Source organism: Macrotis lagotis, chromosome 1 (genome assembly GCF_037893015.1).
Source record: "Macrotis lagotis isolate mMagLag1 chromosome 1, bilby.v1.9.chrom.fasta, whole genome shotgun sequence".
Taxonomy (NCBI): Eukaryota; Metazoa; Chordata; class Mammalia; order Peramelemorphia; family Peramelidae; genus Macrotis; species Macrotis lagotis.
Window position 1 is genome coordinate 311,179,719 of NC_133658.1, and position 22,888 is coordinate 311,202,606.

Genomic DNA, 22,888 nt, shown 5'->3' on the forward strand with positions numbered 1-22,888 from the left:
GAGGACCTGAGTCAAATCCAGTTTGAGGCACTTGAAACTAACTCTGTAAATTTGAGCAAGTAATTTTATACTATTACTCCACAAAAATCTCCCCCCCCCAGCAACAACAACAAAAAAGAGGTAAAAATACAACTACACTAGAAGAAAAGGGTATCTTGAAAATTTCCCAATAAAAGCAATAATGTAAAGCAGTTGGCTGTCAAACTCAAATAGAAATAGATGCCTGCCAGGCTGCATGTTGACTTAGAAAACCACAAATTAGCATTACTTGTGCCACCATATATCCATTTATTTTTGTTAAACATATCCCAGTTGTTAAAATTCCCTCTTTTAATCTGATTCTAGCATTTATGCAGACTTAACCTTGTGAATTTGACACAGCTCATATAAAAGAACACATGCCTTTGTAAGCTAAATACATATATCTTGAAGACAGGATGTGTAGAGATATCTTAGGATATAGACTTCCCAGAAGAACATGTCAAAAAAAAATCTGAATACCATGATGGAAAAAGAAAAAAAAATCCCAAACCTTGCCCAGAATTTCTGAAGGCAGAAAAGAGCTTCAATAGAAAAAAAAAATCTACAGATCATGAAAATTCCAGAAAAACTTACACTTTAAACTTAAAGATACATAAAAATTAAATTTCTCAATTCTGATATTTTAAAAAACCACAAATTCTGCAAGTAACCAGACACAAGACTTTGAAATATAAAGGAAAGGAAAATAAAATAGCATAAGACTATACAATACCTACAAGAAACCACAGAAAGGAATGGGATAATATAATTCTACAAAGCAAAAGGTCTTAAAACAAATCACAAAAAACATAGCCTGCATACCTGAACCTTACCATCAATTTTTATAAAAGATGGTCATTTAATAAAAAGATGCATTTGAAGCAAACCTATCCTCTCCTCTCCCCCCTCCCCTGAAAAGGTTATAGGTGATCCTTTTGAATTCTGATACGGTTTTCTTAACTTTTTTTTTGAGGCATGAACCCCTTCAGTTAGCTGGAGACACCTCCAGACCCCTTCTCAGAATGATGTTTTTTAATTACATAAAATAAAAGACCTAATTACAAAAGAAATCAATGATATTGAAATATAGTTAGCTAGAGTTTTAAAAAAAATTTCATAAACCCCCAACTTAAGAATTCATGTTCTAAGGAGCTTGAATGAGGGAGGTAATGTATTCTAGGTCAAAGACAAGAGATGTAGTTTGGGAAAGAGGGAACAGACAGTATGTCTGGAGTGTACGGTGTATGTAGAGAAGTGATATGAAATAAACTGGGAAAGACTTTAAAAAAGAGGTTGTGAAGAACTTTAAATGTCAAGCTGAGGGTTTGTTGTTTTGTTTTTTACCTAGCATCAATAGAGAACCACTGAAGTTTTTTGAGGAGAGTGACATGATCAGATCTCTGCTTTAGAAAGATGATTTTGATAACTGTCTAGGTAATATATTGAAGAAAAGAGAAACTGGAAGCAGTGAGCCCCTTTTTGGAGGCTGATATAACAGTCCAGGCAAGAAAGTATGTAATAGAACGTGTCCTCAGTGGAAAAGTAAGGATAGGGGAGAGAGATCATGAGTGAAAAAGAAAGGATTAACCCTAAAAGATAGCTTGGTGACAAAATCAACAAGAAACAAGTAAGAACAACTGATTTAAATTGTTGGAGGAAGATGAGATAAAGAAAAGAGTTGAGAATTACTTAGATTGCAAATCTTGTTGATTGGAAGGATGATATTGCCTTCAATAGATCATGGGAAGCTTGAGAGAGGGGTGACTGAGGTGTAAGATAAAATGAATTCTATTTTGGGCACATTGAGTTTACTCATCTCCAGTTGGAGATATCCAACCAGCAGTTGATGATGTGGAGCTAGAACTCAAGAGGCTAGACAGTACTAATCTGGGAGTCCTTTGTTTTGACATCATCAGGAGTTATGTAAGGAGAAAAAAGCAAACCTAAGGACAGCTACACTTTTAGGCAGGACATTGAAAGTTATCTATTAAAAATGACTGAAAAGAAGTGGTCAGACAGAAAGTAAATAAAGAACATTGAAGCAGGGAGAACTAAGTCATCAACAGAGTGAGAAGCTGCCAAGAGATCAGGAAGGAGAATTGAGAAAAGGACATCAAATTTGTTGGTTTACTGTTTGACTTAAATGATTTGGTCAGTAGCCAGATTGCAAACTGAAGAGTGAGAGGTATGGATGAGTGTAGGCAATGAGAAGTATCAAGGATTTTCTAGGAATTTTCTTGTGAAAGGGATGCTGGACTCAGCAAGATACTTTAAGCTAGTGGAAGAATTGAATGAAGACTGATAAGGATAAGGGAAAGCTAGTTATATATGTATATATTAGGGATGGTTCTAGTAAATGAGCGATTAAAGGGGCATATTCCCAGAGGAAATGGGATCTAGTTGGAGCACAAATAGCGGGATTGGTCTTAGCAGGTAGAACCACTGCTTCTTCAGCAAATGAAGAAAGAATGGAAGATGTAGAGATTTTAAGATAAAGAACTGGAGAAAAGGGAAAAGGAAGAAGGCCAGCCTGGCTAGACCATAAATTGTGGGGAAGGAAAGTAATGTATAGTAAAATTGGAAAGAGAAGTTGATGGCAATTTGTGAAAGGCTTTAAAAGTTGATTAAAAGAACTTATATTTGTTCTTAGAGACAAAAGGGAACCATTGGAGTTTGTTAAGTAGAAATGACCTATACTTAAGGAAAATCATCTTAACAGCTATGTGGAGGATAGTGGAAGGGGGGAAAAATTTGAAGAGAGAAACTAGTTAATAAGCAGTCAATAATCCAAGCAAGAGGTGATAAAAATAGAAACTAGGGTAATAACCAGGTAGATAAAGAGATGGGTTTGGATGCAGGAGATGTGGGGAAGATGGAAATGACAAAATTTGGAAACTGGTTAGCTATGTGGGGTGAGGAGGAGAAGGGAGTCAAGGTTTCAAACCTGGATGACTAGAAAGATGTTGATGCCCTTAAAAAAGAGAAGTTTGTATGCCCAAAGGGCAACAAAAATGTGCATACCCTTTGATACAGCAATACTACTACTGGGTCTATACCCTGAAGAGATGATGAAAAATGGTAAAAACATCACTTGAACAAAAATATTCATAGCAGCCCTATTTGTGGTGGCAAAGAATTGGAAATCAAGTAAATGTCGTTCAGTTGGGGAATGGCTTAGCAAACTGTGGTATATGTATGTATGTCATGGAACACTGTTGTTCTATTAGAAACCAGGAGGGATGGGAATTCAGGGAAGCCTAGAGGTATTTGCATGAACTGATGCTTAGTGAGATGAACAGAACCAGAAAAACACTGTATACCCTAACAGCAACATGGGGGTGATGATCAAACTTGATAGACTCACTCGTTCCATCGGTGCAACAATCAGGGACAGTTTGGGGCTGTCTGCAATGGAGAATACCACCTGTATCCAGAGAAACAAATGTAGAGTTTGTACAAAGACCAAGGACTACTAACTTTAATTTAGGAAAAAAACTGGTATCTTATTGTCTGATCTTGCTGTCTCTTACACTTTATGTTTCTTCCTTAAGGATATGATTTCTCTCTCATCACATTCAATTTGGAACAGTATATACCATGGAAACAATGTAAAGACTGGGAAATTGCTTTCTGTGGGGGGAGGGAAGTAAGATTAGGGAAAAAATGTAAAACTCAAAATAAATAAAATCTTAAAAAGCAGAGAAGTTCAGAGGATGGAAAGATTTAAGAGGAAATACAGTGAATATGTTCTTTGAGGTGCCTACAAGACATATGATTTGAAATGTCCAATAGATAAGTTGGATTATGAATTTGCATAGGAGTTGTAAATGAAGTTGTATAGGAGTTGTATATGAAGTATTCAGAAGAGAGTCTAAGGCTGGATATGTAGATCTAGGAATTAGCTACATAGAGATATAGGAGCCAGTGAGCTCATCAGAAGAGAACAGAGGACACAAAATAAAGACTTAGGTTATAAGTCACTGTTAAGGGGGCAGGTAATAACTTTAAAGTCCAGGAGATGGTAGCAACCAGAAAGGGGTTGGAACAATCTATCTAGCAAGTATAAATCTCTAAGAAAGAAAGAATTCTGAGAATCAGAAGTGGAGAAGAAGAAAAAACCCAGTATTCCAAGAAGCATGAGAGATGGTATACTCACCGCTGGAAAGGATGGCCAAGGATACAATCTTTAATTCAGTATGCATTTATTGTTCATTTTATTGTATTAATACTGAACAATATACAAAAGAAGATGATAGATTATCTCTGATCTCCCCAGAGAAATAAGTCACATTCATAAAGTGTCTAGAAAAAAGTGTAAGATTTTTAATGGAGAAATAGCAACATTAGTGTTGTAAATTGAATTGGTGAGTGAATTGATGACTTCGTAGGTGAAAATTTGAATAAATTAGGTATTAATTTAAAGGGAATTTTTATTATGTGTAAGAAGGAGAAAGGGTAGTAATGAGGGAAATGATGTAGGGGAGTGGTTAAAAACTCTTAGGCATTTGATTAATGCTTGCTGATTAAAACTTTTGTTTTTATTTAGGAGTAGGAGGAGGGAGGAAATGAAACTACTTAGGCAGGCAGACCAGACTAGCTGAAGTGACAGATAATTCTGAGGGAGAGAGAGGAGACATTATGTGCCAGGCAAATCAAACCACCACCACCACTTTGATCACCATCTCTTCTTGATGCCTAAAAGAAACCATTAAACCCTGGATCCTCAACACAAGAGCCTTGGAAATAGTTGAGTCTCCCAAACTACTAGACTTGATTCCAGACTGAGCCCCCACAGCCATCATTAAGGGACAAAACCATTCCTCATCACCATCAGCAACAACTACCCCAAACAAGCAGGTGGGAACAAGAACCTGGGACTGGATTGATACCCCAATGTTAGTTCTACTTCTAGCTCAGCTCTCACAATGTTCATGTGGGGAGGCAGTTCCTATGAAGAAGGAAAGTCCCCAGTCCCCATAAACTGCCAACCAAATGCCACTCATAGAACAAGCAAGTCAGTGTATCTTGAAAAGCAGGGACTGAGGGAGGGAATGGAGTCAGCATGTACCAGATAGGTCAAGCCACCGCCACCACCGCCACCACCACCACCACCTTATCCACCCATCTCTCCTTAGTTTAAATTTAATCTGCATTAATATTTTCTTTATTACTTTCTTAAATCTAGACAATTAACAAAGCAATAAATCCCTGATTTGCAGCATTGTCAGTTTCCAAGGTGTACTTGCAAATAGAAACTTGATAATTGGCACCCCAATTTAATAATGCCTTCCCCTACTCTGATGTGAATAACAGGAATTTGAACCCAAGAGTTTTAGTAACAGCAATGCTTTCAGCCTTGTAAACTCAGTTACCATTATAGGAATCAATCCCTGGGGAGATTCAACTGCTTCAGAAGAAAGAAAAAAAAATCTTGCTCCCAAAGTCCTTGGCACCATAAATTGGTTCAAATCAGAAACTAATAGGATTTTATCCATGGAAATGACATTAAAGAGGCATCAACAAATGTTTTGTTATTGCATTCTAAGGATTATGATTCTTTTCCATCTGATTTACACTAAAACCTTCCCTATGTGTTCTCTTCTTCATTAGATTATGAGCTCCAAAAAAGCTCACTGATAGTGGTGGTGGTCATTCATTGAATCCTCTGCCATCTCCTTTTCCTTCTGCCTTCAATCTTTCTCAGCATCAGGGTTTCTTCCAATGAGTCCTGCCTTCTCATTATGTGGCCAAAGTATTTAAGTTTCAGTATTAGACCTTCTAGTGAATAACCTGAATTAATTTCTTTAAATATTGACTGATTTGATCTCCTTGCTGTCCAAGGGATTCTCAAAAGTCTTTTATAGTTCCACAATTTGAAAGCACTGATTTGGTGGCACTCAACTTTCCTTATCTGATTCTCACAGCCATACATTGCTATTGGAAAAACCATAGCTTTGATTATATAGACCTTTGTTGGCAAAGAGATGTCTCTACCTTTTTAAAATGTGGTCTGATTTTGCCAAAGTTTTTCTTCTAAGGAGCATCTTCTAATTTCATGATTTTAATTGTCATCTGCCATAATCTTTGAGTCCAAAATTTTAAAATCTAACATTGCTTCTATTTCTTTACCCTCTATTTGCCATGAAGTGATGGGACTATCACTTAGTTTTTATGATGAGCTTCAAACCAGCTTTTAAGCTCTCCTCTTTCACCTTCATCAAGAGATTTGTTAATTCCTCTTCACTTTCTGTTATCAGAGTAGTATCATTTGAGATGTTGATTTTTCTCTCAAAAACTAAATTCTGTCTTTTGATTTTATCTAGCCAGGCATTTTGCCTGATGACCTCTGCATTTAAGTTAAATAAGGTGACAGTGTACATGCCTTGTCATACTCCTTTTCCAATCTTAAACGAATCAGTTTGGTTCTAACTGGCTCTCATACACTTTCCTCAGGAGACAAATAAGATGATCTGGTACTCCAGTGTCTTTGAGGATTTGCCACATTTTTTTATGATCCAGAGTCACAGACTTTAATGTAGTCAGTGAAGTTGAAGTAAATGGTGTTTCTCACACTCCCTTGCTTTCTCCATAATCCAGGGAGTTTGGGTAATTTGATTTCTAGTTCTTCTGCGTCTTTGAAAACCATTCCACTCTTCTAGTAATTCTCGATTCACATATTAGGTTCTAGCTTGCAGAATCTTAAGCATAATTTGCTGGCATGTGAAATGAACACAGTTGTTCAGTAACTTGAACATTCTTTGATATTGCCCTTCTTTAGGATTGGGATATAAACTGATCTTTTCCAATTCAGTGGCCGCTGTTGAGTTTTCCAAATTTGGCATGTTGTATGCAGCCCTTTAACAGCATCATCTTTTAGGGTTTTAAATAGCTTATCTAGAATTTATCACCTCCACTAACCTCATTGTTAGTAATACTTGCTAAAGCCTCCTTGGCTTCAATTCCTCAGGTTGTCTGCTCTAAATCAGGAACACACTGTTGTGTATAGTTCTTCTGTATAGTTTTGCCCCCTTTCTTAATCACATTTGCTTCTGGTTAAGTCCCTACCATTTTTGTCTTTTATCATGCCCATTTTTGCATGAAACCTTTCCTTGATATCTCACATTTTCTTGAAGAGATCTCTTATTTTACCCTCTCTTTGGTTTTCTTCTCTTCTTTGCATTGCTCATTTAAGAAAATCTTCTTGCCTCTTCTAACTATTCTCAGGAATTCTGTGTTCAGTTGAGTATGTTTTCTCCTTTCTCTCCCTTTTGCTTTCCTTTTTTCCTCAGCTATTTTGTAAGGTCTCATCAGACAGCCATTTGCCATTTTGCTTTCTTTTTTTCTTTGCATTGTTTTTGTTGCTGCCTCTTGTAAAATATTACAAACCTCTATCCATTGTTCTTCAGACAGTCTATCTACCAAATCTAATCCCTCATATTCATAAGGGATGTTATTTAGGTCTACCTGTATTGAATGAGGATTTTCCCTGCTTTCTTCAATTTAAATCTGAATTTTGCAAAAAGAAGTTTATGATCTAAGTTATATTCAGCTCCAAGTCTTGTTTTAACTGACTCTACAGAGCTTCTCAACCTTTTGTCTGCAAAATATAGAATTAGTTTGATTTCTTTCTTGATCATCTGGTGATATCCATGTATGGAGTCATTTTTTGGTTTATTGAAACAGAGTACTTGCTATGATTAGTGAGTTGACTTGACAAAATTCTTCGTCTGTACTCTGTTTCATTTTGCACTCCAAGGCCAAGCTTGCCTATTGTTCAAATTATCTTTTGACTTTTCACTTTAGCATTCCAGATCCCTTTGACAAATTTGACATTTTTTTGTTGTTGTTGTTCTTTCTAAATGATGTTGTAGGTCTTCATAGAACTGATTACCTTTGTCTTTTTCATCATCGGTGGTTGGAATATATATTTTGTATTACTGTGATATTGAACAGCTTGCCTTGAATTTGAACCGTTATCATTTTGTCATATATCTCAGTACTGCTTTTCTCACACTTTTTTTGACTGAGGTGTCACTACTCCATTTCTCCTAAGGGATTCTTGCCCATAGTAATATCTGTAGCAATCATCTGAAAACTAAATTCACCCTTTCCCATTCACTTAAGTTCACTGACAACCAAGATGTCAATGTTTAATCTTTCGATCTCTGTTTAGTAATATCCACCTTACCTTGGGTCATAGACCTAACATTTCAGGTTCCTTTGCAGTATTGCTCTTTATAGCATTGGACTTTCCTTTCATCACCAGATGTATGCTCAACTGAGCTTCCTTTTAGCCCAGCTCCTTCATTAATACTATAGCTATTTGTAGTTGTCATCTCTTTTATCATTTTAGTATTGTCCATGCGGTTTTCTTGGCAAAGTTTCTGGAAGGGTTTGCCATTTACCATTTCCCTCTCTAGTGGATCACACCTTTTATCAGCACTATCCATAATGATCTGTGTATCTTGAATAACCCTGCATGGCATAGCTCATAAGTTCCTTGAGCTATGAAAGCTCCTGCATCATAACAAAGCAGTGATGTAGGAAGGAACTAATTGGTACTGTCTTCCTTTTCTGTTTGTATCTTCAGTATTTAGCACAGTGCTTTGTACATAGTAAGTGTTTAATAAATGTCTAATTCATTTTTATTACTATAATTTCAGAAATCAACCCTACTGAGAAATGCAGGCTGACTCATATAACCCTAGTGGAATATGAAGCTATATAAAGAGGTAGCCAAAGGGAGTCTTTTCACTGAGCACTGATATAGGCTAAGTAGACCCTCGGCCCATACCTCTGATTAAGGGTTTTTCTTATAAACTGAATTAGATAAGGATAAACATGGACTGGTAGAGTTCCTTTGATGACAAATGTTATACCTATAAATTCATCAACCATTCTAATTTTTTTCTGTCTTCATAGTCTACTGTTTTGTTTTGTTTTTTAAGAGAAAGGGTTAGTTTATCCACACTGTATAATATATGGAGCTATTATTCCAGACCATTATGTTTAAAAGTAGATGTTCTATAAGGGACAATGAAGGGATTGAGAATATTATTTACTATATATATATGTGTATATATATATATATATATATATACATATATACATATATATATATTTCACATCTGCATCTAGATGTATAGTAATATATATAGAAAGATATAGCAATATATTTATATAAATTTATATACCTATATTTTAATGGGATCAATTTAACTTTTATAAATATCCAAAAATTTTATATTTTAAAAGATTTTAAAAATCTCAGTTGTCATTTTTAAAAAAAAGGTAATGAATGACCCATGTCATAGCTTGAAAATCATTCACATTGTCTTTATCGTGCCCTTAGCCCATCATATCCCTATTTTCCATTGTATCTCTTATTTCACTAAAGCGTCAATGCAGTGTTACCTTAAATATAAGCTTTAAAGTGAAAATAAGTGTTTTTCTTCATTCTCTCCTTCCCTTTTTTGTCAGGGGAAAATATCCCTCAGCTTTTACAAAAATAGCTTCTCCACCTTTATCTCTAGCCTACCCATGGCTCTTCCATTCCTTAAAAGTCTTCCCTTTGATCTTGCTACTCCATCAAACTGTTATATCACTTCTTACTTTAAGCATGGTGTACTGGAGTCAGCTATTAAAAACTTAATTTTAAATTTTCAGTGTGAGCATTTGCCCTCAAGAAATCGATAAATACTAAAAATCAGGACTAGATTGTTTTATTGGTTATTTAAATTTAAGAAATTGATGTAGAAAATGTTAATGCAAATTAAATTTAAAAGTAGTTGTGCATACTTTTTTTATTTGGAAAATTGTTAAATATTTATTAACATATCTCTGAGGATGAATCCAACCTCTACTACTGTATAATTCAGAACAAATGATTTAACATCGCTCCATCTCTATTTCCTTTGTGTTAAAAAAAATAAATATTAATACTTGATTCAAATCACAGGGTTGTTGAGAGAAAAACGTTTTGTAAATACTAAAGTACCACAATTAATTAAATACATTATTATCATTATTAAAAATTTAGTCTATAGTCACTGACTTCATTCTTCTTGTATTTCTTTCCTGTGCTGTTTGATTTTTTAAAGATTATACTTTAGTGAAAGATTATCAATGATCTCCTAATTGTTAATTTTCAGTAGCTTTGTTTTAGTTCTTTTTCTAAGTAAATATTCTTTTTTTACTATAATCATTATCCCTTGAAATGCTCAGCTTCTGAAAGATTGCATATTCCTGTTTCTTCTCCTATCATTCCACCTCATTGGCAGTTCCTTTTTTATTTCCTTTACTAGGTCTCCATTTTTTGCCCGGTGCCTAAATGTGACTATTTTCTAAGATATTGTTCTTAACCTACTTGTCTTTTCTTCCTTTACTCAAAATTTATATTAGTATCTTTGCCTACTACCATGGCCTCAGTAGATGACTTTGGGTTTTTTTGCAAGGCAGTGGGGTTTAAATGACTTGCCCAAGAGCACACAGCTAAGTAATTATTAAGCATTTGAGGCTGGATTTGAACTCAGATTCTTCTGACTCCAGAGTGGTGCTCTATCCACTGCACCACCTAGCTGCCCCAAACAGTAGACAACTTTGTAGGAAGCTCTGGTCTTTATCTCTAGCGACAACTTTTGTTTCCACATATATATATGCAGTTATTTTTCTGAAATTTTGTCCAAAACCAAATATCTTGTTATTCTTCTTCCACTGTCCTTCCCCCTGAAATAAAAACAACAACCTTCCTTCCTTCTATCTTCCTATCTCAATTAGTGACAGCAGCATCTTCCCATGCACTTATGTTTAAAGTCTGAGTCTCCTACACCTTCCTGTTTGGTTCTCTCACACAAATGATTTCTTTTTCATTATTGTTTGCATCTCACCTTCATCCCATCATTTACATTTCCTCTTTTACATCCTCCTTTAAGTTCTCATTTCCTCTTGTCTGAACCATTGTTATAACCTCTTCCTATCTCTAGTTGATTGCCCATATCTATCATTTACATGACTACTAAGCTAATTTTTATTTTAATGTTTTCAGCACTTTATATTGATGATTTTTGTTTTTTACAATGTAGACCTTTCCCAACCTATCTCCCATCAAATATTGAATCCTTTGGCGAACAAATAAAATAATACCAGAGCAAAATATCAACAAAGGGAATATGATTGGTATTGTATGCAACATTCCACCTCTGTAGTTTCTCCCACCTCTTTTTACCAAAAGAAAGGAGTGTTTTATTCTCTTTTCTTCCCCATAATTATTTCCCCCAAAGTGCACCTCACTCTACTACTTAGTAACCTTCAATGTCTCCTGTAGAATAAAATTCATTTTCCTAAATATAATACTCAAGGTGGCTCAAGAGTCAGTCCCAACCAATCTTTCTAGCCTTATAACACTACCATCCTCAAATCATGCACTCTTGTCAGCCTGAACCATTCCTGTTCTTTCTTCTGACCTGTACATTCTCACATTCAGACCTTTGATCTATCACATAGGCTGTTCTCTCTCTCTCTCTCTAGCAAGAATAATTTTTATTCCATCCTTCTTCTGTCAAGATTCTACCATTCCCTCTTTGGTCAGATGCTGCCTTACTAGAACCTTTTTGATTCCTTCCTTCCTCTTCCCTTCCTTTACATTTCCTCCCTCCCCAGTCAGAAAAAAAAGTCCCTTGAAGGCAAGAACTGTTGTGATTTTTTTGTTGTTGTTGTACATGGCACTAAGGATAGCATTTTGAAATAACAAAAACTTACTAATTGTTATTTTAACCTGATGGAATAAAATTTAATTAAAATAGGGAAAACTAGGTTACTTTCTTGTGTTTTTGAATAAGACATCATGTAAATATGTTTTAATTTTAATAATTGATGCTAAAACAAAGTTGAACTTTGGTTTGAGGTTTAATTTGACTATTGCTTATGTCTATATGCCTCCTTCCTCCCTAAAAAATAGAACTGTATAATTATTCTTTGTAAGATAGATAAAAATATGATTGTTATATGAATATTTACATTTTGCTAGATAATACTCCAAAGTAACATAAATGTATATTCTTCTTTAATATTTTATACTTCTTTTTAGGAATCAAAGTTCCTTAATAACAAGTGTAGTTCCTGGTGACTATGATGGAGATTCCCAAATGGATGTCCTCTTAACATATCTTCCTCAAAATCATGCCAATACTGGGTTATTAGTTGTTATCTTCTGGGGACAAAATCAAACATTAAGTAAGTCTACTTATACCACATATTAACTCTTTAATTTGTCAGTGGATATTTAAGAAAGCAATGTTCCACTACTTTTATGGGGAATATACCAGAAATGTGATTCTAATCTCAGTTCATTGATGTATAGCTCTGTAGTTGTATATGTAAGATTTAAATAGCAATTCTTCCTCATTCAATGTTCATGTTATTTTACTGACCAAAATATTAAGTGATTGTACCTAAATAAATCTTTTTTTTTTCAATGAAATCAGTCCTCCAGAGGGAGAAAGAGACTGGTGACTATGAGGTTGGACTAGTCAAATGAAAAAAAATTATTTAAAAATTTTTTTTGTATTATATACAACTTTTTTGTTTAAGTTAATTCAGTTTGATTCAACAAGCAATTATTAAGGCCCACTAAGCTAGGTTCTGTAGGTACTCAGGCAAAAAATAAAAGAACATATATTCTCCTATATTCAATATCTAAACAGATAAATAAATGCAAAACAAATTGAGGAATGAGTACTAACACCTAGCAAATCAAAGGGTTCAGAAAAGAGTGTTCAGTAAGTGGCGTATAAATTGAACTTAAATGAAGCTAGAGATTCTAAGTAACATTCTCAGCATGGGGAGCAACCTTTGCAAAAGCCCAGAAAATAGGACATAGAGAGCTGAGTTTGTATAGTAGTCATTGGAGCATAAAATATGAGAACACTGTAAAATAAGTTTAGAAAGATAGACCAAAGCTAACTTGTGAAAAGTCTTGAAAGGTGTTGTGGCCTGACGGGCCCTTTAGGAAAACTATTTTGGGCAGATATATAGAAGGTGGAAAGAGGAAAGAAGAGAATAAAAGAAGGGAAACCACTAAAGAATCTATTTTTTGGCAATTATATAGAAGATAAAAGAGGAAAGAAGAGACTAAAAGAAGGGGAAACCACTAAGGAATCTGGAGAAAAAGTGATGAAGCCCTTGAGATCAGGGGTAGCTAGATAGAGGAGGTGAAGAAGTATATTTACAAAACTTGGCAAATGATTAGAAACCAGGAATTAGGAGAATCAAAAATCAAGGATAACTGGGGTTGTGAATCTTGCTTGTTCTAAGAATGGTATTATCTTCAGTAGAAAGGGAAGTATGGAAAATGGTATAGATTTGGGAGGAAGATTATGAGATGTTTGGGTTTTTTTTTTGACATGTTGAGATTGAGACATTCAAGTGTGCAAGCAATCATGTAATACTGGAGTTCAGAAGAGAGATTAGGGCTAAATATATAAATTTTGGCATTACCTATTGGGAGATAATAATTGAACTGATAAGAGTAAATGAACTCACTAAGAGAAATGATCACTAGGTAAGAGGACATAAAAAAGGAGAAAAACCCAGGAAAAAGTAATGGGGGGGTTAGGTGGCTCAGTGGATAGAGCACCAGGCCTGGAGTCAAGAGTACCTGAGTTCAAATCTGGCCTCAGACACTTAATAATTACCTAGCTGTGTGGTATTGGGCAAGCCACTTAACCCCATTGCCTTGCAAGAAAAAGAAAAATAATAGAGGAACTCTTATAGTTGGGGATGAGAAGAAATAATCCAGGAAACAAAATTAAAAATCCTAGTGTTCAATTAAGCATAAGAACTTCAGCTACTATTTGATTAAAAACTTCTGGGAAAATTAGACAGCAATATGGGAGAAATCCAATTCAGATTAGCATCTTTTACAAAACTAAGTATCAAATAGTTATATAACACAGACATAAAATGTATGTCATACATTTAAAAAAAATTTTTAAATTACCTATCATGTAGAAGGTGGGATTTTAGCTGGGCCTTGGAAAGTGAGGGAATCCAGAAGATAGAGGGAGAAAATTCTAGGCATGGAGTATACCTAATGAAAATGGAGTTAGGAGATGGAGTATCTTGTAAAAGAAATCAGTGCTGGGGCAGCTAGATGGTGCAGTGGATAGAGTGCTAGCCCTGGAGTCAGGAGGACCCGAGTTAAAATTCAGCCTCAGACACTTAATAATTACCTAGCTGTATGACCTTGAATTAATAACCCCATTGCCTTGCAAAAAACAAACAAAAAAAAAAAGGAATCAGTGTCACTTGATTGTGTAATAACATGTTTGGGGGAGATTAAGGTATGAGAGACTGGAAAGGTAGGAGGGAGGTTATGAAAGACTTTGAATGTCAAATAGCATTTATATTTGGTACAGGGAGCCACAGGAGTTTATTGAGTAAAGTGGATGATATATCAGACTTGTATTTTATGAAAATCAACTAGACAAGTGAATGGATTAGCGAGAGACTTGTGACAGAGAGACCAATCAGGGAGTTAAAGTCTTGGGAAAATAAAAGATAAAGAGGAGAAATAAATGAGTGCACTTTTGAATAATTTGAACTTACGTCTATGGGACATCTAGTTAGAGATATATATCATTAATTTGGAAATATGAAATTAAGTTAAGAGAGAAATTAGGACTGGATAAGCAAATCTGGGAGTCATCTGCATAGAAAAATGATAATTGAATCCATGGAAACTAATGAGATCATCAAGTAAAATAATTGAGGAGAAGAGAAAAAAGGGTCAGTTCATTACATTGGGGGACATGTACCATTGTTAACAGGCTTGACATGGATGAAGATACAACAAAGGAGAATTTAGAAGGAGTAGTCAGAGAAGTAGGAGGGGAACCAGGAGAGGGAGTATCTGAGAAACCTAGCTAGAAGAGAGATCAAGAAGAGAGCAATCGACAGTGTAATCAAGAAGAGTGAGGAATGAGAAAAAGTCATTAGATTTGGCATCTACTAGATCACTGGTAATTTGAAGAGAGTAGCTTGAGTTGATGAGCTCAGAAGCTGAACTGTAGAGATTTTAAAAAAATATGTAAGAGGAGAGTAGGTATAGGCATCTATTTTAGATGATTATCTCAAGGGGTGTAATCACAGAAGGCAGGAGAGACATAGGATGAAGGTTAGCAAAGATAGAAGATTGAAATGAGCATTTTTAAGGATGTAGGGAAGACTGGTGTAGGTAGAAGGAAGGGGAGAAACCAGAAGAAGAAATTGAAGATTATTGAGGGAGTAGAGATGATAGAAGGGATGATCTGAATCAAAAATGGAATAGAATATGATCACTATTTTTGTAGATTTTTTCCTTGGCATGGAGAAGAGCTAGGGTGAAGCAGGAAATAGGGGTCAAAAGTTTCCAAGTAATGTGAAAAGAGAAATGTAGGGAAAGAGGGAGCTTTCAATAAGTGACCTTAATTTTTTGATTCAATATGAGGTAAGTTGTTAGCAGAGAGAGGAGTGGGAAGTTTGAGGAAAGTTAAAAATGTTTTAAAAAATCCTTATAGTGAGTGGAATAATAATTCATTTAATGAAATTTAAAAGGATTACTTTTCTGCAGTAGAGATTATGCAACCAGTATTTTTGGTAGACCCAGACAGCACATTTTCATTTGTTCAACAGCAAGTGAATACGAACAATAGCAGTAAATAGCAAGAATTAACCAAGGTCGTGACTTGGCAGGGTCCAAGTGGCAATAGCATAAACAGACAAGGAACAGAAGGGAGGATTGTGTAGAGTTGAACTGATTCACCTTCGGTCAAGATGGAGATCAGAAAAAGAGTATGATCAATGCAAGGGTGATAGTCTGGAAAATAACTGAGAGCTTGTGGAATTAGAGGTCACACAGTAAGAATATGTAGAGCTGGGTTTGGGGTGGCATGGCAGAGGCTAAAGTGGAATTGCAACAAATTATAATCAGGGTCTTTCAGAGTTCATGAACATGGAAAGTGGAGCATTTGTAGGTGATGACAAGATTAAAAGTATGACCATCTCTTTGGGAGGCTGATATGGAATGGATGAGGAAATCATGGGAAATGAGTAATAAACAATTAGAAACCTAAGGTGTCTTTGCATGTATATTGAAGTTCCCTAGTCTGACAAGTTGAGGAGGAATGGAAGACAATGAGCTAGATAATGAACTCATTTAGGAAAAAATAGGGGAGTGGAGGGGAGGATATCCTGGAGGTCAGTAGACAACAGCTACCAGAATATTGATTGTATGGCAACAATGGATTGAGAAAACTTCAAATAAAGAGACATTACTGAATGATGATGATAGGTAGAGAACCTGGAAATCATAATGTGGAACAAGTTGTTTTTCAGCTTCTCCACCCTGGGGAACAAGATTTCAGGGAGATCCAGAAGACAGAAGGATAAGGAAAGAAAAAGATTTAAGATAAAAGCAAGTTTGTTACCTAAGGAACAGACCTCCCAAAGAGTGCATTGAAAGAAGTGGAGAGCTTAGAGATTTGGTGGAATGCAGGATGGGGGAAGGGTAGAGTTTAGGTTGAGGGGGATGAGAATGTGGGAGCAGGCAGCTCCACAGTTAGAATGATAATCGGGGGCTTTAGGAAGGGAGAGTATGATAGTGTGGGAATTTTTTCATCATTGAAAAGTGAGTGCAGGTAGATTAGTGATGGTGGAGGGAGAATAATATTCCTCAGGCAGACCCTAGCAGGTGATTTGGGAGGGTATGGCAAGCTCAGGCAGCAAACTGGGTTGGAATAGTTTCTCTCCTCCATGGGCTCAATGGTATTTATTTGTGTTTAAGGAAATTACATTGGTAATTGTATAGAAAATAAACTGGTGTAGAAAGGGACTTGAAAGAAGGAAACTAATAAGAAAGTTATTTCAAAAATTTAGACAAGGAGTGATGCAGACCTAAATAGAGATCACTGTGTGAATGGATAGAAAGGGTCAGCAGTAAGAGATTAGAGAAGAATAAACAGCAAGATCTGGCAACCAAGCATGATGATGTAGTTGCAAATCTAAGAGAATTGTGCCTTTAACAGAGATGAGAGAGTTTGAAAGAGGAGTAGAGTCTGAAAGGGAGATCTGTTTTAGACATGTTGAATTTGAGATATCTCTGGGATGTCTAGTTAAAAATGAATATTGAGAAGTTGCTATATGGCTGAAGCTCAGGGGAACTTTGAAAAACCTAAAGGATGCTATTTCTTTTTAGAGCCTAATTTTCAAAGTATGTCAAATAACTGATCCTATGAATTTACTTTTTCCCTCTAGATCCTCACAATAAGACTGTTTTCAATAGGACATTTAAAGATGAACCACTAATTATGGAGTAAGTATCTACTTTGACTTCTCTATGTTAAGTTAGAACTTACCCAAATATAATTAATTCTTATCAGATATGAAATTATGCTGTCAAGTATTAAAACTAAGTGTACTATATTTTATACTCTCTTATGCTTTTGATTGTGAATTATGTCACTATCATGGTTATAAAGCTATCATCCCATCATCAAAATTGAAAAAAAAAGTGAAAAATGAACACGGGGGAAAAGGTAGGAATGATGTTTACAAAATTAACTGTTCGGTTACTTTGATTGAATTGCTTATGGAGCAATTCTGAGTTTGGGAATAATGCTATACAAAAAGGGAACAAATTCAGGATAATTATTTTTAGAAGGAAATATTTGGGTTTGTTTCAAATGGGATTTTAGAGGGCAGCTAAAGAGTCTTCTTGAAAAATACTGAAAGACCCTGACACTAAAATTTAGAAGAGGCTTACTTGTACTTTGGAATTTTTAAGACATACTATAAAGCAACAAAATTGTTTGACGAGAGAAATGGATTAATAGAACTCATTAGAGATACCACTCACTAACCAAATACATTCAAAATATTACTGTTTGATCAAATAAAAATGTGGAATGCGTTTTTTAACAAATGCTCTTAGGAAATTGATTAGCAATAATATATGAAATAGACTTAGACATATGTATTTTATACCATTTACATCAGTGAATTCCAATTGGATCAAAAATTTAAGCATAAGAAATCAGTAAAAAGAAAAATGAGATTATTCACTCATCTCAGTTATGTAAAAACAGAAAGGAATAGTGGTTAGTCAGGAGGATCAGACTTCAAGTCCTTTCCTTCTGACACAAAAGTAACCGTGTGATCTCACACAAGTCACGTTAATGCTCTAGTCAACTCTCTGAAACTATAAAATGTAGAGGAAAAACCAACCTGCTTTAGAAGAGGGAGTTTTCCTCACTGTTGAGTTTACTACCCCATGGAAATCTCAGATGTGATCCATGTGCCTCTCTCTCCAGAGAGAAAACGACTTTATTTCTATTAAATAAAAGGATTCATTAGAGACAAAGTTGGTATGATTGATTATATAAAAGTAGTAATTTTCTATGCAATAACAATAGCAAATAATAGTACTAATAGCAAGATTTTTTATAATCTTTGAGATTTACAAGTGACTTTACAAATAGTATCCCATTTTATCTTCACAACAACCCTGCAAGGTAGTTGCTATTTTTATGCTCATTTTACAAGTAAAGAAAAGAGACAGAAGTTAAGTGACTTGCCCAAAGATACCTTCTTTTAAATTATCTTAACTCAGCTTCCAAATCAAATCTTCCTGACTCCAGTTCCAAAGTTCTGTTTCAAATTAAAAAAAAAAAACCCTCAAAAACCTGGGAAAAATACTTATGGCAAATATTTATAGCAAATGTGAAAGAAAAAAATGGCATCTAAGGGGGCGGCTAGGTGGCATAGTGGATAAAGCACCGGCCCTGGAGTCAGGAGTACCTGGGTTCAAATCCGGTCTCAGACACTTAATAATTGCCTAGTTGTGTGGCCTTGGGCAAGCCACTTAACCCCATTTGCCTTGCAAAAACCTAAAAAAAAAAATGGCATCTAAGACACTATTAACTTACACTAGCAACTTCTAATTTCTAATAAATAAATTAAAAATGGACATAGACTTCATAAAAGAAGACACATTGTTAATCTTCACTTGAAAAATAAGAAGCATCACTAATAGTCAATGGAATGCATATTTTAAAAACCTCAGGGACCCCCAACTCATGTCCACCAACTTGGTGAAAAAAAATTTTAAATAGTGAACCTCAGTTTTAGCAGAATTGTGGAGAGAAAGGTACATAGTCATTTTTGAATTGCAATCTAATAGAATACTTTAGGAAGAAAATTTGAAACATTATAAAAGGTACATAAATCTCTGTATCCTTTGACCCTTTAGTACTATTTTTATAATATATCCTTAAAATGTTACTGAAAACAAAGATTTAAAGATTTTTAAAACATTATTATTTGTCATTTCATATAGTTGGAAGCATATTTGACATGCAGCAGTAATTTAATTCAGCATGCATTTGTTAAGGTTCTTTTATTGATAAGCTGTTTTAAGAACTGGGAACACAAAAATGAAACATTACCTGAACAATAGGTCCATAGTAAATTAAATATTAAATATATACAGTTATTTCCAGGAATAGGGCACTTGCCTTAAAGAGTAATTTGTTAATAGTAGAGTTGGGATTCCAAAGGCACAATAGGACAGAGTAGTGTGAGATTGAGTTAAGGCTGACATAGATAGATATGAGGGAGTCAGGAGGAATGGTAGTTAAGGAAGGGACCTTCAACTTAGGCAGTCAGTTGAATTGAACCATAATAGTAGATTAATCATTCTGTTTAGACAAACAGTGGTAATGCTGATTTGATTATTGATTCCCTGAGCAAGAATGAAAACTAGTAAGAATATGAGGAGTTAGATACAGGAATAGGATACATGATAGCCTTAAACTCTTTGATGTCCAAGGTGGGATCCTGGAGTTAACTTGTTATTAAAAGATTTGCCATATTTAAAATGCTCACCTGATAGTCATCAATCATGCTAACTCTAATGCTTACTCTGGCATGGAATCAGTTATTTTAGAGATCTTTAATCTTCCTCAGCCAGCCTGCAAACACTTATTAAATTCCTACTTTTTGAGAGGCACTGTACTAAGCACTTGGGGGATACAAAGAAAAGCAAAAAAATCATTCAACAACAGAAAAAAGAATGATGTATAGACAAGACATATACAGATGTAAGGGGGGAGAGCAAGAGAGTAAATAATGAGCATGGCAAGGGTTTATGGAATACTGTAGCTTGACTGGTTTTATAGGGGAATGGTGTGTGTGTGTGTGTGTGTGCGCGCGTGCGTGTATGCATGCTAGACTTATGATTGAATCTCATAAAGGAACTAGTGGTGAGGAACTTTTTTCCAATGTACATTGGCCCTTTTTCTCCATCTTAAACTTTTAGAGAGTTTTATGGAGCATTGAAAGGCTAAATGATTTGCTCTGCATCCCACACACATTATACAGTAGGTGTAATAGACAAGGTTTTAAGGCCTGATCTTCCTGATTCAGACCCTGCTCTCCTTCCACTATACCAGGTTGCATCTCACAGTACATTAAGATAATGGAAGTATGAACAGGGGCCAGTGTCGGTGATGAGGTCAAATGAGGTAGGAATAGTGGTGTCAAATAAAAATAAGGGAGGAAAAGGTCATTGGAACAGTTTTAAAAAGCACAGAAGAAAACAAATAAAGTAAAATTCAAAAGAAAAAAGCCAAGCAAGGAAACTTTGAAAGTAACTTGTTGAATTTATAAGACTTTGTTTTTGAAAAACAGGTTTAAATAAATGATGCAAGAAGGAAACAGACATTTATTAAGGCCCTATTATGTGCCAGATATGTTAAGTATACTAATAATAATCATAGCAGGCAATATTTACATAGTACTTACTATGTACCAGGTATTGTGCTAAACATTTTAAAATAATTTTTTCATTTGACCCATACAGTAATTCTTAGAGATAGATTTTGCAGTTAGCGAAACAACAGAAGAGGTTAAATCACCTGCCCAGGCTTACATATCTAGTAAATGTCTGAGTCTGAACCTGAACTCAGGTCTTCCTTAACCCAGATATTTTTCAGCTAGCTACTTTGACCCATGAATATTCATGGTTTCACATTTTTTTCTTTTTTAGTTTGCAGATGTTCTTTTTTTGTTCATCAAATTCTAAATAAACTTTTTAATGATCAAGCAGTAATAGGAATGTTAAGGAATGCTGAATGAATTTTAGGAACTAATGCAGAGGAAAATAAATTCTCAACAAAAAATACATAGTGTGACTATATAAATGGAAAACCAAATAATAATAAACAGACAAACAAGCCTTATAGAAACTTAACAGTGAATGAAAACTTATGTAATATTGAAGGATGGATGGATGGATGGATGGATGGAAGGAAGGAAGGAAGGAAGGAAGGAAGGAAGGAAGGAAGGACGGACGGACGGATGGACAAGCAGAGGGAAGGAGGGAGAGAAAGAGGGGTAGTGATTTTGGATTTTTTTCCTCTGGTGTTACCTTTCTTTGTGAGTGAAGAGCTATTAATGATTAGAATATTCAGTCTGAGTAAACATTTTTATTTATGACCTGCATAAAGATATACAATTGGTATGTTTATCACATTTACAAATGACATGGAGCTGACAAGGATAGCTAATTTACTAAATGGCAAAATCAAGATAAAAAATGATTTGAACAAGCTGGAATGATGGGCAAAATCTAACAGGATGAAATTTCATAGGGATTACTATAATTTAAACTTTAAGAAATAAGTGTAACTTACCTTTTAAAAAGTCTACTACAGAATAGATATGGCTGTTGATGTGAAAAAGATTTCAAGGTCTAATGGACTGGACACTCAATATTGAATCAATGGAGTGATCACACTGTCCCAAAAACTATTATGATATTAGCACATTTTTAAAGAAGTGTGGTATCTAAAGCTTAAGCAATAATAACGACATTATGGGGCAGCTAGGTGGCACAGTTGGATAAAGTACCGGCCCTGGAGTCAGAAGTACCTGGGTTCAAATCCTGTCTCAGACACTTAATAATTACCTAGCTATGTGGCCTTGGGCAAGCCACTTTACCCCATTTGCCTTGCAAAAACCTAAAAATAAATAAATAAATAATAACCACATTACAGGCTAAATTAGTTAAGCTATGATTGGAAAATTATGTTCAGTTTTGGGTAAGATGTATGAATGAATAAATAAAACATTTATTAAGTGCTTACTGTATTTATTTATTAATTTATTAAGTACTTACTTACCCCTGAGCTAAATGTTGGGGATACAAATAGAAAAATAAGACAGCCCTAGTGAGCTCCTTTAGAGCTCACTTTTTTTTTTTAGGTGTTTGCAAAGCAATGGGGTTAAGTGGCTTGCCCAAGGCCACACAGCTAGGTAATTATTAAGTGTTTGAGGCTGGATTTGAACTCAGGTACTCCTGACTCCAGGGCCAGTGCTCTATCCACTGAACCACCTAGCTGCCTCCTAGAGCTCACCTTTGAATGAGGAAAAGACACATAGGGAAGCTTTCAGCTGTAAGTCAGATGTCCTTAGACTGCAGCAGGGGAAAGCATGTGTGTTTATGGCATTTCCACTGATAAAATCCTGATTTTGAACCATTTCATGATACCAAAGATTTTGGGGGCAAGAATTTTTTTTTTCCTGCATCTTCAGTAGCTGTGGCTATAGCGCTGCACAAACTGTTGGTATACTGGAGATTGATTTCTAGGATTATGGTTGAGTGTCCCAGACTGGAAATATTGCTATTACTAAGACTCTTGGGTTCAGATTTCTGTTTATCAGGATCTGATGAGAGATGATGGTCAAGGTAGCTGTGGTGGTTTAATTTTACTTGGCACATTTTGCCTCCTTGTCCAACCCTCATGTGCTTCAACAGGACAAGCCTGCCTATCTG

The 22,888-nt window shown here is 35.2% G+C and overlaps 1 protein-coding gene across 4 annotated transcripts in view; it reads left to right on the forward strand.

Moving 5' to 3' along the window:
• The window catches only part of ITFG1 (integrin alpha FG-GAP repeat containing 1), a 294,898-nt gene that overhangs the window by 11,574 nt on the left and 260,436 nt on the right, over positions 1-22,888 (forward strand). For all 4 annotated transcript variants that reach the window (XM_074211415.1, XM_074211416.1, XM_074211417.1 and 1 more), the window contains exons 3-4: positions 12,107-12,252; positions 17,311-17,368. In XM_074211415.1, coding sequence (XP_074067516.1) covers positions 12,107-12,252; positions 17,311-17,368 — 204 coding nt within the window. The remainder of the gene's footprint in view (positions 1-12,106; positions 12,253-17,310; positions 17,369-22,888) is intronic.